Source organism: Falco biarmicus, chromosome 8, assembly GCF_023638135.1.
Source record: "Falco biarmicus isolate bFalBia1 chromosome 8, bFalBia1.pri, whole genome shotgun sequence".
Classification (NCBI taxonomy): domain Eukaryota; kingdom Metazoa; phylum Chordata; class Aves; order Falconiformes; family Falconidae; genus Falco; species Falco biarmicus.
Window position 1 is genome coordinate 54653126 of NC_079295.1, and position 17974 is coordinate 54671099.

Sequence of the window (17974 nt, forward strand, 5' to 3'; positions counted from 1 at the left end):
AAACACACCTATAAATCACATATGAAAAACTGTGGAGAGAAAGAATTTCTTTCTCTTTGGGTGGTTCTTTTGGTTCTTTCCTTTCTATTTTTTTATTTTGGTAGAAAAAAAATTTATCACCAGACAAAAAATATACAATTACATGTTGACAGCTTAGAGCCTCTGGTGTTTGTGACCACAATAAAACACAGGCAGCTGCACAATACACACTGTCCCTCCGCTTCTTCACAATAGAAGGCACCGAGTGTCTCCCATGCCATGTGTGCTACCTGCATCATCTCCCAGGGACTCAAGAGCTGCCAACGTGCTGAAGAAGGGATGCCAAATGTATGGAAAGTCTGAAGTCATCAAAACAGACATCCCCCTGGTCACAAACCCACCAGGCACTGGGCGTTACGGGTGCCACTGCTCACGGAGCACCTTATTGAAGTACCAAATCTGAGCGGTCACTTGAAGAGCTGCAGGAAAGCTGTCTCTTAAGGAGCTCATCCCATGCAGCGATCTGCTGCTGGCAGAAGGGGAGAGGCTCGGCTTCCCTGAAACCTCCCTGCATCCCACAGAAAGGCACATTCCCCCCCGAGCAGGCACACTCCATCCACGCAACCCCTCGTCTGCCAGCACATCGAGGAATTGGCTTCAGCTAAAGCGAACTGCACTCAAGATGTCTAAAAATAACGCTGAAAATCATCTGAACTGCAGTGGCCAACGTCCACCCTGGCACAGCTCCATCAGCTCAGGTCCATGGGGGACTTCCAGTACCTACATGCTGCGTGTGCCACAGCAAGGTGTGCATGCACTTTGGTACGTGTCTCAGCTTTTTCTGATGGACAGGCAGACCACTACGAGCTAAAGGGGCCGGGAAGTGGTGCAGCCTGTCCTCAGCATCATCCTGGCATGTATAACATATCCCAAATACCTGCCCCAACCTAGCCCCCTTTGCCCCTTCCATTTCCCATGCTTTTGTGCATGATGAGATACGCTAAAAATCTGTTTCCCAGTGAGTAAGCCCCTTCATTAGCACCACAGCGGGTTTTTTTGGGGACAGAGCCTGGGACATGGGACCAGCAAACCTGCCCATTGACAGCTCAGGGTGGCACAGGTGCCTGCCTGACCACGGCAAATTCAGGGATGCTTTCCAGCTCAACTTCCTACACATGCAGAGCTCAGTGAGACAGCAGCATGTCCTTCTGTGCCCCTTTAGGTTTTTCTAGGCCACCCTGGTCAAGTAGGATCAATAACAGAAACATTTCATGCTGTTGCTAAACCATCAGGAGCCTTCATCTGCACATGAGTGGTGCCATATGGTCACGTATTAATAGCATATAGAAGCACTCTGATTGCATGACTTCCTTTGCTTGGAGAACACAAGATGCTGCAAAACAGCATATTAGAAGATGATGATGATGATGATGATGATAATAATAATAACAACAACAAGAACAACAACAACAACAACAAAAACCAATGTCCACCTAATAAGGAAGACCTGCTGGTGGGGCAATACCAGCAGACTCTCCCCAGAGCACACCCAGCCATGCTGTGAACCATTCCAAGGCAGAAAGGCGGAACCGGGAGCCTCCCCCAGCAAGGGAACAATGTTCCTCAAGTACCGCCTGTGCCTAAAGCTCCTGCCCTTTGCTCCTATCTGTCCCATCTGCCTTGCATTGATGCCTCATTTCTCACAGCAGTAACTGCTGAATTTGAATTTTTTTCGGCAGCTCTGCATCCTGTGACAGCAGGACAGGCCCACGGCATTTGGGATGTGGAGAATTCTTCCTTCCCTTTGTTGGACCTACATATCCACATCGGGCAAAGCCCTGGCAGGGTTATGCAGGGCCGCCAGAAGGATGGAGCTCGGCTGGCATGTCTGTCTCAATTGTTCTGTCCCCCGTCCCCCCCCAAGTCCCCGGGCTGCTCCCCAGCGTGGATCCCAGGCAGTGCTGTGTCTACACCCCAAACACCTCCTCTGCCACCAACCATGCCTTGCCTGAACACCTCTTTGGGGAAACTGTGACTTCCCTGGAGAAAGAGCATTTCAGGTCCCAAACGCCACAACCCTCCAAGGCAACAGCGGTGAGCTCTAAGGCAGCATCGCTCCCTTCAGCTGCCCCTTCATTGCCACAGAGAGAGACAAGTCACAACCTGTGCTCCCACACCGCTGTTAGCCCCGGGTAAAAAGATTACGAAAAAATTCAGGCAGAGCTTTGCAAAAGTGTTGAGTCTGTAGGGCAGAGACCCAAGGAGATGAGCCTGCGGTGATGAATGATGGCTGGAGATGCACAAGAGCAACTACTCCAAAGTGATGCCCTGGCTCAGTACAGGAATACAGGCACAGAAAGGGAAAATACAGGAATTAAAGCACAGAAGGGTCCTCAGCACTGACCTGCCTAACATTTCTGCCCATCACCTTTAGGCCACTGAAGATGGAAGCAGGGACTGCTCAGTGCAGGGCTGTGTTCAAGATACAAGGGGCAGGGAGCACATCAGGGAGAGGAAAAATATGGTCAAAATCCAGAGGCACACAAGGGAAGCTTCTCCCTCTTTCTGGGACTGTCTCATGAGGTTGCACCATCAATCTCATCTCAAAGGAAAAACTGAGCGATTAGCTAAGGGCTGCTTGACGTGGTTTGGTGATTGATTCTACTGGCGTGCCCATAGACTTCCGTACCTACAGGAGTGCTTTTTTTTTTTTTTTTTTTTTTTTTTTTACGGGTCTATAAACATTTACTAAATAGGAATGCATACAAAAAGATGGTTTGAAAATAGTTTGTTTTAAAATGAGAAGTGGTTTTGACCTCTCTGGGAGGAATGTACCTCTGCCCTCTGCTTAGAGATGGTCAGCCGAATGCTTGAGGAGGGTGGGAGAAATAGTAAACATGTTCAGGGAGCTCGGAAGCAAATTTTTGTTTTGCTTCTAAAACTAGCTTTTCATATTTCAGATAGCAAGAGGCATTGCAAAAGAAACATGATCCCTCAAAACTCAATTTCGCAAAGGGGCTAATTTTTAATCAAAATAAATTTTAAAGGAGAAAAATGCCAGCACTTCCATTACATGATAAACTCCGGCTGTTCCACGTGGGGCCAGCATTTTGGGGGGAAAGGGCTTCACAAAGCCTTCTAGTAAATAAGCCTCAGAGCATCCTTGTGAGGCAGATGGGCTGGCAGCAGAGCTGGGAACTGGGAGCCATGGGGACCCCCGCCCCGGGCTTCCCACCCTGGCACCCATAGAAGGGAAATAATCTGCACTGCTATTAGGAAGTGCTGGAAGCCATCACATTGCTTGTTTGAGGGAGGAAAGGACTGGTTTAACCAATTAATTAATTATGAATATTAAACAAATCAAGTTTTGAAATTTAGCTCGTAACGACTCAAACTTCCACTATTGTTCTGCTGGGTAAAATCAGACTCTCCAGATAGCATGTGTCAACTGATTATTATGTAGTTAAATAAGGAAGAAAAAAATTTGTTCTCTCTCACCTGCAAAAAGCTGTCTGTGCCTTGTAATTATTTGCCTTGATAAATTCAATTTACTTGAGTTTTCCCATCTAGATTTGGCTGGTCAAGTTAAACTAAAGATTATTCATGGAAAGCAACCACGGTTGGTTACTAGGATACAAAAAATCACTTAGTACGTTTCTCCAATGAATAATCCCAGCAGAACACACACAAATTCAATAAATTATGAATTTCTTTCTCTCTTACATAAACAATGGCGTTGCAGAGCCATTTCTTGGAACGTTTTAAAATAAATTAATATCTTAATTACTATGTAATAGCAAAACAAACAGAAGGGACAGCCAAGCATTGAAGGTGAGCTGCATCCTTTGTCTAGACATGAAAGTTATTTTGGAACAAGGCAGGGTGCAAATGGACAGCAGCTTCATTATTGCCAGTATCTATGTGCAGACACTGGTATTTGGCATGCTCACACGCCTTTTCAAAACGGATAACGTAAGCTGTAGACTAAGCTAATTTGGAAGAAGGCACTCTTATTTCAGAAAAAAAAAATATCTCTTCCTGCACAGTTCTATGTATAAAAATGGTCTTACATAAAAGCACTTGTTGCCAGATCTCCAGACCTACAAGGTGAAGCAAGAGAGAAGCTTTCCTGCAGGAGTGGTTGCTGCCAAGCCAATCCCTACAAGGCCAGCATCCACAGCGCAGCACCACTGATGCTGCCGATGGGCAAAACAAACCACAGTCAGACTAAACCTGCCCCGAGCCACGCAGGCATTTTTGGAAACAACAGCCAGACTCAGAAGATCAATTCTGGATACTTAACAGCATTTGGTCTTTGGGTGTGTGTGGTTGTATTTTGCTGTCTTTTCCTAGCCCTTCTAATATCCCCTAAAAACAGCAATCCCCAGGCACCACTCAGCAGGGACTGCTGCTCAAGGCTGTTGTATTTATAAAGACACGCTATAGGTCTGTTGGCTAAGAGCAGTTTTTATAAACTTTAACCGAGATGGATTTCCTTGAAATCCTGACTTGCAAAGCATCTGTCCTTCTCACCTTCTCCCTTTGATCACATCAGCAGCGCAAGCAGTGCTGTTCTGCTGCTGGCAAATCACCCAGTAATTACTATTTAAGACTCACAAAATCAGATGCCAGTGTGAAGATCTGCCTCATACTCTTCAAAGGACAACTCCTTTCCAGGAGAAATCAACCAAAACGCCTGGCATACTGAGATATCTGCAAGCCTTCCTCCATGCAAGTGCAGGGAAGCTCCGCTGGCATCAGGCTTTGCCTCCCTGCACACACGATCTCAATGTTCCACTTTTATTTTTCAGCCCTCTCGGCTGACAAGGCTCTCATGCAGACCCTGTGCTGTGTCCCCATGTCCCCACAGGCTCATCCCCAGCCCGTCCTGCACAGGGCTATATTCACCGGCCAGCCACGGAGTCCCAAGGGGCACTGTGCTCCAGAGCAAATCCAGCAGTGATTGTCAGATAAAAGTCAAGCCACTTAAACACTCTTTCCATTGTGTAGCTTGTCCCCGTGAACCATCATATGAAAGTTACCTCTGTTTTCTAAGCCAGCACAATGGCCACCACACAATACACCAGCCAAAGCTCTTTATCACTAAAAGTGAAGCAACAGGCAGTTAGTAAATTATTTCAGTTTTCATACTTAGAAACCCTTTCACTTCGTGGCACAAAGTAATCAAGAGTTTTTGATGCCATCCTGAGGAAAGGACCGCCAAAGAACAGCCCCTTGAAGAGATGTTTCTTGGGGGCACACCTCTTTGGCAGGAGCCTGCAGGGATTATCTAGCCCACCGTCACTTCTGATGGGACCGGCTCCACTAATGCCATTCCTAGCCGATGAATAACAAACTTTTCTTTAAGATCTCCAATGATATAGATACTCTAATTCCCTGTACTCCACCAAGGCTTTGCATCGGTGTTAACCTGCCTGGAGAGCACGTGCTCCGTGGTCCTGGTCCTGTCTCCTCCCCAAAAAACTATAACGCACTGCAGCCACTTAGCTGCTCCTCTTGCAGCAATTTCGGCCACAATCAGGACACTAGACCAGACAGATCTCAAGCACCAAATGTTTTCTGTTACCAAAAAAAACCCTCTATCCAATTGTGTCAAAACTAAGACCCCATGAAATAGCAATTTCCCCTCATTAGGAATTATTCCTTCAACCTTAGCATCACACCAAGGAGATAACTTTTGAACTCCACTCCATAAACTACAGAACATGTTAAGCTGAGAAGCCAGTGCCCCAATGAGAACAAAACAGATAACAGGCTGAGAAAAGCTGTTGCCACAGTGCTAGTTATTGCTGAGGAAAGAGAGATAAACCTGAATGAAACTATTTCATTTCTGCTGCTAAATGGGATATTCTAGCTTTTATCTTTCGTTTGTCAAGGCAGGGCTTGGCAGATTTAACATTCAAGTTATGGAGGAGGGCAAAAACCAAATAACTTTTTTTTCCCTGGCATTTGGAAACCTGATGGAAAACTTTTGCTGAGCAAAATACTCTCTTGACTGACTGCCTTCCCTGTGTTGCTACGTGGACAATGAAAAACGGAGCTTTGCTTTTATGTGGTCTATTTATTTCTCCCACATAGCCATAAGACATTATGCCATCAGGATTGCAATCACAAGAAACCTGGAGTCACAGACAAATGGATGGCTAAAATAGGAGAATTCCTAAAGTACAAAAATCTCATTATTATGTAAATATCCACAGCAAAACAAGAAAACTGAGAAAATGAAACCTGTTATGTGCAACTATCTAGCCAACAACTCTGCAAACACAACTCCATTCATTTTTCTCCCTTCAAAGCATCGGTAACTCTTGAAAAAAAAATCCTAAATGTGATTTCCCTGCTGCACTGAAAAGCTTTGAAATGCAGTTAAATGGTTTTTCTTTAAAGAATCTTCCCGTGTAATTCCAGCAGCAAGCAAGAAGTCATTTCTTGTCTTCTGATTTGGTTTCTTTACATCAGTCTTGTTGGTGTAGAAAGAAAGGAAGAAAGACATGGTTTTGCTGGAGCAGGGAAAGGGATGGGGTCTGATCCTCACAGTATGAGATGTGTGAGCTCCTCCACTGCCAGAGGTCTGAAAGAACTGAGAGTGAAAAAAACTCCTGAGTGGAAAGCAAGCCCTGCTTACATAAAGCAGAGGAAGATACCTCCCTGGACACAGAGGGAAAAACAAATTATCAAGCCAGAAATCACCTTCCCCTCCCTCACTCCTCCCCAAAGCCCTGCTTCAACTGTTCAGACACCAGGAATTTAATGCTCCAGCACTCAGCAATTGAGACAACAGGGCATCCAGGTCTGGAGGGAAAAGCTGGCACAGGTATGCTGAGATAAAACTTTCAACCAGACGTCTTGGTGCCAGTGAATCATGCTTTTTAACGTACAGAGGGGGGAAAAAAATACAGCCATCATCAAGACATGGAACAACCCAGCGTAAACAGCACCTCCTTCCCACCAAGCACGTCCTCTCATGGGCACACATCTTACTGAAGGGACTGCCCCAGCCAACGCCTCTGTGCAGTCCTGCTGTATCTGCAGCATGCAGGGAGGTGGGATGGGGAGGTGTTCAGAGAGTGGTAGAACCTTGCAACCTAAGGGCACTGAGGCCATCAAATAGGCACGTGGACCATTGATGCAGGGTCAGTCCCCTCCAGGACACAGCAGATTTGTGATGCCAAGGCAAAGGGTGGAGAAGCTGCCTACATGAGAAGACAGAAGAAAGTATGGAAATGCTCCTACAGCAAAACTTCCTTCAGCTGCAGCAGACAGAAAAGCTTCCCCGGGGTGTGACATGGAGCCAGGTCCCTTCCGACAGCCCTTCGGGCTCCCGCCTCTTTCTGCACTTGTTGGTAAGGGAGCACACATCTACCCTCTGGGCAACATCTGGAGTATGTTCACTGGCCAAGCTGTATTTTGGTGCCAGGGAGCCCCAAATGAGCTTGTGTTTGAGGAGCTCGTTAGGAGCAGGGAAGGTGCACGCCGTGAGTCAGCCATGCGGTTTGGCTGCCGGGGCATGAAGCAGCAGCAGGCGCAGGATGCCAAACTGCTCTGGGCACAAGAAAGGAGACAAACAAAGGAGATAAGACAGATGGAAATACAAAGAGAAGAGATGGAGGAGATTGCACACGCCTTCCCCATAAGGAAACTCAGATGGGATCTGACGTGTTTCAGGGTATCACACCTGGCCTCATCCCATCTTGCAGCTCATGAAAGCACCCCAGCAAGTGTGCCCCTGCTCCCGGGTTCTTGCTAGCCCTTACCCCTGCTCCTGGGTTCTCGCTAGCTCTTACACCTGTTCCTGGGTTCTCGCTAGCTCTTACCCCTGCCTGGTTCAGCAGATCAGCTTCCTTGCTTCTCTCCTGAACCCACATCTGTCACGGTGACACGCACACTCCACCTTAGGAAAGCCTGCTCCTCTTTTAGCTACCAACCCACACAGATAAGCTCTGTAAACAGTGGGATGCTGAAGAGAAAGAAAATGTTTCCTTTCAAGCAAACTGTGCAGCAGGACACTGACTGTCCAAAAGTGCAACTCCAAAACTCAATGAGCTCGAATGCTAAATCCACTGGAGCTAACGAGGACCAAGGCGCTTATTTGCATTCCTAATTGAAAAGCCATTGAATGTGGTACGCAAGGAGAATCCTTACTAGAATGGGAAGAGAAGCATGGCACAAGCTTCAAGGTGACTCATCCTTCTCATGTCAGGTAAACATTAATGCCCGCACATTCAAACTCGACTGCCGAAAGTTAAACACCTTAAACATACTTAAGTGCCTCTATAGGTTGTCAAATTATGATGTGCTGGGAAGCAGCAATTTCCTTTGCCTGCAGTGAGGGCTCTCTAAGCCTTCTGCCTACACACACAAGACTCAGGGGTGTGATTTTAAGCATCTACATACAGGTCCTTCTGACCTGTGGCAATTAGCTGGAGAAATTAAAAAGGGAAAAAGTGCTGTTTGCCAGATGTCCTACCTCTTGGTAAAGCAATTCCCCTCTAGACCATAAACATTTAAATAGAAGAGAGGGCACCTGCCCGGCACTATCCATCAGGAGAGGGGAGAACAACAAAAAGCTCTTGCTTTAATGACACACTTGGCAGTGCGCTGTGTGCGTCTGACAGCACAGCGGCCATGGGGCATGACACACGGCTCCACCAAGCACCGTCTTGCTAGGTGGTGCCTCCCTGGATCCAAGTACAGCTGTTTCTCCAGTCTCAACAGCCAAGATGCCAATGGTAGCGCTGAATTAATCATGCCAGTTGGCTGCAGCACATTTTTGGGTATGTACTGTGCAAGGCTGGTTAAAGATAGTCTTTAGTGTACGATCAACCTGTTCCAGCTCTAAATCACAGTGAAGGCTGAGCAGTTTCACAGGTTTCCTTTTGAAGAGTGGAAAAGCAGAAAGCTACAAAAGAAGCAGTGAATTAATCTATTTTTTCACACTTCTATGACCTTCTTCCTGGAGATGTTTCACGCCTGCATGTTAATTAATTAACTCCCATGTACCCGTGTGAGCCAAACGGTGCTTCCTACCTCCCTTAGAAACAAAGGAAGACTATGATGAAGCCACTTGCTCAAAGTTCACGCAGGGAGTCAGCAGCAAAATCGATGACAGACTCCAGAAACCTCAAGTCCTGGACTAAAAGAGGCAGAAAACCAGGCAAAATAGGGCTATTATTGAGGCAGGATTAACACCTGCAATCATTGTTGACTGGAGTTGAACCAAACCCAAACCAAAAACTGGTCTGAACAGGTACCTTTTTCATTCAAACCTGAACAACCTGAATTGTTATTTTGTAGTTTTATTGAAGTCAGACTGGAACCAAACCAAACAATTTACAGAACTAATTCCCTGCTCACAACTCCCCCTACAATGTATCACCAGCAACTAAAGGTGGAGGAGGGACCCGTGAACGAATCTAAACAAAAATGCTCCTTGAAGCTGAGGTTTTAGCCCCTGGAAAAGACAAAGACATCTTTTCCCACTACATGGTCTTTGCCACTCATTTCTTACCAAAGGAGTGTAGCTGGACGGGGCTCTGAGCAACCTTGGTCTGGTGGAAGGTGCCCCTGCCCATGGCAGAGGGGTGGGAACTAGATGATCTTTAAGGTCCCTTCCAACCCAAACCATTCCATGATTCTGTGATTATGATAACAGGCATCAGTATTTTAAAAAGGATACACAGAAACATCATCTTTTACCCACAAACTATAAATTCTTCTCTTCTGTAACTGGGACCTTAGGACCATCACCGCTTTGCAAAAGACTGGCAGATGGGAGCATCAGCCTGGTGAAGGTCTAAATTTGGGATTTCCAACTTGCTGAGAAAGGGTTAATCATTAAAACCATTTTTCTTAAGAATACAAAATAATTTCTTGAAAATAAGAAACTGAAGTCACTTCTGCTAGAACAAGCCCCATTCTCCCTTGTGTTTACCAGACACAAATGCCACTCATACTTGGTATTCCTTGCAGTTGTGAGGAAGGCTGTGGGAGAAGCACTGCAATCAGATCCCAGCCAGATTCTTAAAAGGGAATTTGGCTCCTTTGTTAAATACCAATGACCCTATTTGGGCCAGGATCAACAACTGGATCCCAACTGGAAAGTCCTTTACTCGTGCTTTGGCCAGCGAGTGCCTCCTGCCTGCCCTGCCCACCTGTGGCAGCAGCTGCCTGTGCTCACCCTGCCACCATGAGCTGCCCTGCACCCCCAGGACACTTGCTGCCTGCCCAGCTCTCCTAGATATTGTTCCTTGCTTTTTCCTGCATCACAGAAGGGCTTCGCCAGGTCAGGGGAATTTTCACCTCTCCCAGCCTGCCTGTCCTCAAGTACCACTGGGCTCCCTGCGTCTTCAAGGGAGGCTTCAACCCATCTGGCTACTAACCGTTTTCTGAGCCCTGTTCAAAGCGTCTGCCAAGGAAAGCAATTAGCACAGAGCAATTAGCGCCATCCATGACATTGGGTACGGATGCATGCTGCTTGCTGCCTGGCTCACCAGTGAGTTAACTCAAGAGAGCAACTCCGCTGCGGAGCACCGCAGGTAAGAGCAGCCACAAAGCCACAAAGCCCAGTGTCGGTATGCAACCCATCCTCCACCACCACCGTCCGTGTGGCCTCCCAGCCCACTCGGCACGTCAGGACAAGTTCCACCCATCGGCTGCAATGCTGCACACCTAGTTTATCACCTGTAGGAAACAGAAAAACGGCGTGCCTCAATAATAAAGAATTCGATCTTGCCTAACCACCTGTCTGCAAAGCGTCTTGAACAATGGGCAGTGGTAAGGGGAGGGAGGCAAGAAAATACTGGCGTCCAAGGGTAAATTCCCACCCTGGCGATGCAGGAAGGGCCGGCAGTGGCCTAGTGCCGTGATGAGCACCACGGAGGAGCCCAAGGCGAGGAGGACCTGCTCACCCTTCCAGGCTCCGGCCAGCCACTCCGGAGGCAACCATCCTGCTGGAGGAATGTGTCATGTATCATTTAGCTGTCATCTAGATAAAAGCAATTTCCACCACCACCTCAGGACCGTTGTTAAGCGTATCTGACACATCTCAGCTCTTTTTCCATTCAAATGCCTCCTCAACCAGTTCAAATATAGAAGCTGCCTTTCACGAGCCCTAGCCTATTACTCATTTCAAAACCACTCTGGTTACAAACCTCGCTGCGGATTTGACGGAGCCTTCGTCCATTGTGTGTTAACCATCAGATACTTGGCACACACAAGTTTCCCAAGCTCCTGATACAAATTTCTCCAGCACCGATAGCGTGTGCTCTTGTATCACTACATGAAAACATGGAGAGAAAGGCTGAAGCTGTGCAAGGATTTAAAGATGCAACAAGCAGAGGAAACATATTTGGACAAATTTAGGTATAAAAATGAGTTGAGCCGCATTCAATAGGATCTAAAACTGAATTCCACTATTTGAGAACAGCATCTCCATTTCTATATAAAACCTGAATTGTTGATTGTTCAGCTTTTCCAGGAGCCAAATGATGACGGTCCCTCCACATCTCCTCTACATTCGATCAGGATGAACAGGCATTTCTCACCTTGAGCTATTTATGGTGAATGAAATGACAAAACGGGGACAACATCTGTGGGCTTCTACAGTTGATCAGTTTAACACCACAGGTAAGCAAATTTCAGCTTGGGAGTGTTCTGTTTGTTTGGGGTTTTTTAATAAATTACTTCAGCCCACAGGTCAAGGGAGAGCAATTCCTGTTAGTTAAAACGAGAGTGAAAGTGCATTGCTCAGTCTACCAGGGTGAAGAAAGAGGGCAAAGAAGGTCTTTCAACAAAGAAGAGGAAAGACTTAATTCTGACTGATTATCTTTGAGTAATTCTAAACAGCCATCGGATTTATAAATAGGATTTAATCCAACAATTCAGTCTTCCAGAAAAACTTCATAATTTTCAAAAGGACCATTCCAAGAACAGTTCTAAACCTGCCTCCCTCCGTAATGCCGCTTGGATAATGAAAGACAAACAATGCATGTGAGCACATCAATATGAAAAATTGCTGAATTGGATCCAACTTGAAAAAATATGTTTATAAACTTCCAAATTACAAACATCCAAAATCTCTTCTGTGGTCACAGGTTAACAGCTTCTTTTAACCATCATTACTCTGTGAAAACTGAACACAGCTGAATTTGAGGAAAAGACACATTTACAGCATCACCCAGCACATTAACAAACGGTGTTCAAGTGTCCTGTGTGGTTTTGCCTTGCACAATTTGACAAATGTTTGCCAAGGGACTATCCCCAGCAAAGGAATCCTTACACACGAATCTCCACCTGGGAGGGCAGGATAGAGGTCTTCTAGGCCACCAGAAGAACGTTTGAGTTGAGAGGTCTACATAAATCAAGGCTTCAGTTTTTTCCATCAAACTTTCCCTCTTTCTTAACAACTTCTTTTGAAAGCGCCGGCAGGAACTCTTTAATCACAGAACTGCAGTACGACTGATGTCATCCCCTTTTTTAAATTCACGTGTGTAAGGCTGTGCATATGAAGGCTGCTGAGGAGAGACTGTTCTAGCAATAGGCAGAAAGGCTGGTAGAACTCTCAGCCTTCTGGAACACAGCTCACAGCTAGATCCTATGTCACAGCAGATACAGAAATTTTTTCTTTGGGAAGTTCTAGCCTTACCGAGGTAACCTGCCCTGACCCAAGGATATTTCCCTGGCTCTCCTGGGTTTTTCACATGTGCCTCTTAATTTTGCCTCTAGCTGAAAACCCGACCCACAAAATGAATTTTCTCCAAGGTCACGCACTCCTTACAATGCCTTTATTTGCCAGTTGGTGAGGTATTTAAAAAAATGAAAACTTCTTAATTGTGAAAGGAGCTAATTTCCCATTTAAATGTAACAGAGAACAAGAGGAGATGCAACTAGAAATCTAATCACAGGTTCATAGCTAAACCACAAGCCTAGCAGCTTTCTTTTGTGCCTTGAAGGTCCCAAGCACTCTCTTTGCAAAGACAATATATGGCACATCCAAATGCAAATCTATTCCTCTCTTTATTTCTATATTCAGCTCCCTGGCTGACTACAGGGAGGCATGTGTGTGCATTCAATAGGTCCTCCTGCTTCTTTAAATAAGTTTAATAATACCCTTTTTATTTATGGGAGCCCGAAGTACAAAGGATGCAATGCAGGAGCTCTGCAAAAGCGGAGAAGAAAAGAAAAGCAAACTAGCTGAAGATACAGACTGGCAAGGGCTCAGTAATTCAATACTGTTGATTCTATAGAGACCAACTGCTGTTATTATGCACCGATTCTCTGAGGAGGAAAAAGCCCCACAATTATGAACTTGTAAAGCAAAAGAATCCGCACGTCTCTTGTGTAAAAGCAGAATTTGCTAAGAAGGCAGTTTAGTCTACCACACATCTCAGACCTGCTTTCAAATAGTTTTCTCCTGGTGACTGCGAGCAATCGACGTCTCTCTACACTAAAGTTATGCTTTTTCTTTTTTTTTTTTTTTTTTTTTTTTAGGAAAAAAAAAAAAAGAAAGCAGAAGCAGCAGAAGAAGGGGAAATGAGAAAGCCAGCCCCCGGCCAGGGCTGGAGGGCTGGTGTCACTGCTCCAGCTGCCAGCACCGCTCTCCTTCACCCGCTCCGGCCGCGCACACATGGGCGCAGCGGCACCCCGCCGCTCGAGCATCACCGCCGCGGCGGGCACCATTAAAGATAATACAAATGATAATCATAACGTGGTGGGTTTTTTTAATATTCGGCTTATCCCGGGTCGCCCCAGGGGCGCGGGGCTGGGACCCGGGGCGGCACAGCCTGCCCGCCCGCCCCGGCTGGCTCCCGCCGCCGCGCCCCGCTCGCCCCCCGCACCCCCGGCCCCCCGGGCCCCGCGCTGCCGCCGCCGCTACCTGCCAGGGTCTTGTGCACCGTGTTGCCCATCGCTCCGCTCCGCGGCGCGGCGGACCCCGGGGCGGCCCGCGCTCGGCAGGGCCATGGACAGCGCCCGCCTCCCGCCGCCGCGCCCGGCCGCACCGCCCCCGCCCCGCCCCGCCCCCGGCGGAGCCGCGTGAGCCCGCCCCGCCCCCGCCCCGCCCGCCCCGCCCCGGCTGCGGCAGCGGCAGCGGCTCGGCCCGGCAGCGGCCGCGCTCCGCCCCGCGGGGGCAACAGCGGGGGCGCGCAGCCACGGCAGGGCCGGCCGCTGCCACCGGGCGGCGGGGGCGCACGGGCCCGTCGAAGCCGCCTTGTGCCTCTCTCCGCCAAAACCGGCGTCGGTGTCCCGTAGGGGAAAAAATCAAAGGGTCGGGAGAGCGGGAGGGCCCCGCTGGCAACTCCAGCTGCACCCTCGGGATAGACCTTCCCATCGGCAAAACCTTCCCAAAGGGACCGGGCCGCTCGGGGGTCGCCGGGGGCCGCCGCCAGCCCCTGTCCCTGCGCGCCCCTCGCTGCCGGCGGCCCCGGCGGGGACACCCCCGCCCAGCCGCAGCGCTGCCCCCCGGGCACGGCGGTGTGGCGTTAGCGGCCCGTGAAGCACAGCGACAGCGGGGTGACAAGGGACACCCCGGCCGACAGCTGGAAGCGTGCCACCGACCAGATTTGCCTCACAATTTCTCTCTCCCCCGATCCCACGCATCCAAGCCCGTTTCTAGCCCCACCAGGGAAGGGCACGGGCTTCCTCCTTCCCTCTTCCCGGTCACGTCCGTGCTGCTGCGGGGTGATGCTGCCGAGCCTTTCTTCCCCCAGCCAGTCTTCCCAGCTTGAAGGGTGGAGAAATGGGAGCATCGGACCTACAAAATGCGCTGCCACCAACCTGCGGTGCAGAGTGTTCGGGAAAATCCACCGTGTCCCTTAGCAGAAGTTAGGTCTGGGGACTATCACATGTCCTGGGACACAAAAAAAAGTGGAAGGAGGGGGAGAGCCAAGGACCGACAGCTCAATGGCCTTGCAGAGCTCAGGTGCTGATCTATTGTAGGGAAGCGAAAATAACAAGCCTTTAATCTCCAGATCACGTTGAACAGGTCAGGTGTGGCTCGGGAGATGAGAAGAGACAGAAAAAGCCAATTTCCAGTATTTTTTTGCTATCATATGGATGTTAAAAATGGGATTATTGAACGAGACACTAGCAGCTGTTCTTCAAAGCGCTTGCACCCATCTGCTGTCTCCTTAGGTTAGCTATATGTCTCTGGTGCCCTGAGCTGCGTGTACACCAGGCAGGAGCTGGCAGAGGGCAGGAGCCGGCTGCAGCACACAGGGAGCAGGGGAGGGGAGCAATGTCATCTCACGGACACAACACAGAGGGGAAAGTCCTTGTTTCACGAGACAGCGGGGGAACGGGAGGCTTGGGCTAATTCCCAGCTGGTTTCCCTCAGCAGGGAGTGGTAGTTGTTATTTTAGGGCTTAAACGAGCCTTAAAAAGCCAGAGGCAGTAGAGGGGCTCTCGGCAGCTGGGTCTCTGCGGCTGCCTGGGGGGTACCGGGGCAGCCCACGTGTGTGCCATGTGTGGGCTGTGTGCCACCTCCCCGGGGGACGCGCCGTGGCCATCCTCCCACACCCCGACCGCACCAACCCAGAGATGGTCGCTGCCTGTCCCAAGGGTGTTCCAGCCCTTCCTCCTCCCCAAAACCAAGGTAAAAATAGAAGACAATAAAATGGAAGTGCACATCCTTAGGACACGGAGGCAGCCTCCAGGAACGCAATCAACACTTCTACTTTTGGCATTGTAAAAATGTAGAGTTTGTTAAAATAACCCGCTTCACATAATGCGAAACAATAAGCATGAGAAATAGTTCGGTGAGGATGACTTCACCCTCCCCAGAAACCACACTGAGAAAGTACAAGCAAACCAGAAACCGACACTGTGTGGGGACTGAAAGGCAATGCAAAGTCACTGCTCAGCCTGGAGAAATGCAGCAAGGAAGCCAACTGTCCCAACCAAGGAAGCACAAATGAAAGCTCATTAGCATTTTAAAATTCTTTCTGCTCCAGCAAGTTTTGATAACTATCGATAACACACTTCAGTAATTTCTTCTGCAAGCCTGACAGATGGCTGCCTCTCTAAAGAAATCCCCTTCCCTCTCTCACCCCCATTTTGATCAAGGGACGGGGTGACCTGCATGTGCGTGTTATTTGCTTTGGTATCTGCATTTTCACCTAAGCTTCTTCCTAGTATTTTTTATTACTAGATCTTAAACCATTTTGCAGACAAGGTGAGTAACATTATCCTTACTTTGTAAGTGATGAAACCAGGGCACAAGGAACCCAGGAGACACGTACAAGTTCACCCCATTGGCCATTGGCGGACTTGGGAGCAAAGCTGGGCAGCAGAGGAGCCACAAAACACTTACCGTGTTGGATCCAGCTTAGAATGGTAGAATCATTTAAGTTGGAAAAGACCTTTGAGATCATCAAGTCCAACTGTTAACACAGGACTGCCAAGTCTACCAGTAAACGATGTTGCTAAGCACCACCATCTACGCATTTTTTTAATACCTCCAGGGCTGGACACTTTTAGCCACACACACTGTATTGCTGCTTCTCCCTCTCCATTTTCTATTGCCCCCTGTAAAAAATTCACCTTAGTGGGATCAGCACAGTAAGATCAGGATAATACCACGCAAAGGAGAAAGTCTCTGGAAGGTGTTTTGTATTACACTGATACCAGACATCTGCTTCCCAGCTCACTTTAATCACCTCTAAATCTTCCTGGGCATGGATGTGTACCCAGGCCTTTAAAATATAGGGCAAAAAAAGAAAAGAAAGAAAAACTTCTTTCTGAATGAAAAATGGGATGTATTCTACCTGAGGTTTGTCACAGACAGGGGTATGATGCAAACCCTCCTATAGCCACGCACACAGGCCAGACCTCTCACGAGAGGGTATGGGCTGTACTGACTGCGAGCAGTCACGTGAGCACACTCGTATAAATGAAGTGTTTCTGGAGATGCAAATAGCTTACAAAGCTAAATTTCCACTGATTGATACTAGCATGAGGTGTAACTCTCCTTACGGCATCAGACTGGTTGCATTGTCTTTGTAAGTCTCTCAGGGGCTCAAGTTTTGGGGGGTGAAAGACCTTACGAGATAGAAGGTATCACCGCTAGCAGCTGCCATTCTTGTCTATGTAACAGATGGCAGTAAATAATGACAGACTCATCTCTTTCAGCAGCAGTGAGATAAAACGCTGGGAAATCTGTCTGTCTTTCCCCTTCAGGGCAGCAAGCCCTCCTGAGCTTGGGCAGAGCAACCTCGGATGCCCGGTTGTAGCTGCAGTGGGGCGCAGCTTCTCTAGCCCGCAGAGCAAGGCTGCAGTTGCCCCGCTGCTGGCTGCCTCCCAGCAGGCACCAGTTCTATGCCTCCACTCTCAAACTGGCCCGTTCTGTCTTGTTCACAGCTGAGCTCCACTGAAAACCTGGGGACCTCCCTAAATCTCTGTCTTTTACTGAAGACCAGATTGCTGCTTGCAGACGTTTCCCTCCAGAGCTGTGTATAACCCCGCTCCACAGCCTGGGGGCTGTCACCTCTCACTCCGGTTTCACACCCCTGCACTGTCAGTTCTTTTTTCCTCTTCTCGGTGACTCTGAATCTGAGTAGACATTTGAAGCACCCATTTCTCTTTCAGCCCCATCTGTCTGGAGCTCTGAGACTGTCCAAACCACTTCCATTTCCATCACATCTCACCTTGAAACCTCCCTTTCCCTCCCCTACTTGGCAGGAGCTCCCTGGGAATTCTCAGAGACTGCAGACAAAAGATACCCTGGAAAAATACGTGAGTTGACTGCACAAGCCTACAATGCTCTTCCAGCATGCAAATACCACCATGTCTACAAGAGTGCAGTTACTCCGACATGCACACCAGTGACATGCGATACATCTTCTTCAGCAAGTACATAGCCAGCGTGGATGCACCAAGCAGTATCATGGAAATAATTCCTTCCTACTGACACACGCACAGCAAAAAGCTCGTTTCAGTAGCTGTCCTGAATGGCGTTATGTGCTTCCCCCCCTACAGAAGT

The 17974-nt window shown here is 48.4% G+C and overlaps 1 protein-coding gene across 2 annotated transcripts in view; it reads right to left on the minus strand.

Annotated features, from left to right (window-relative positions):
• The window catches only part of NEURL1B (neuralized E3 ubiquitin protein ligase 1B), a 146015-nt gene that overhangs the window by 21848 nt on the left and 106193 nt on the right, over positions 1-17974 (minus strand). The window contains exon 1 of one of the 2 annotated variants that reach the window (XM_056350074.1): positions 13874-13993. The exons of the other annotated variant lie outside the window; for it this stretch is intronic. Coding sequence (XP_056206049.1) covers positions 13874-13904 — 31 coding nt within the window. The 5' untranslated portion in view covers positions 13905-13993. Of the gene's footprint in view, positions 1-13873; positions 13994-17974 lie in introns of those variants that run through there. 2 annotated transcript variants of the gene reach the window in all.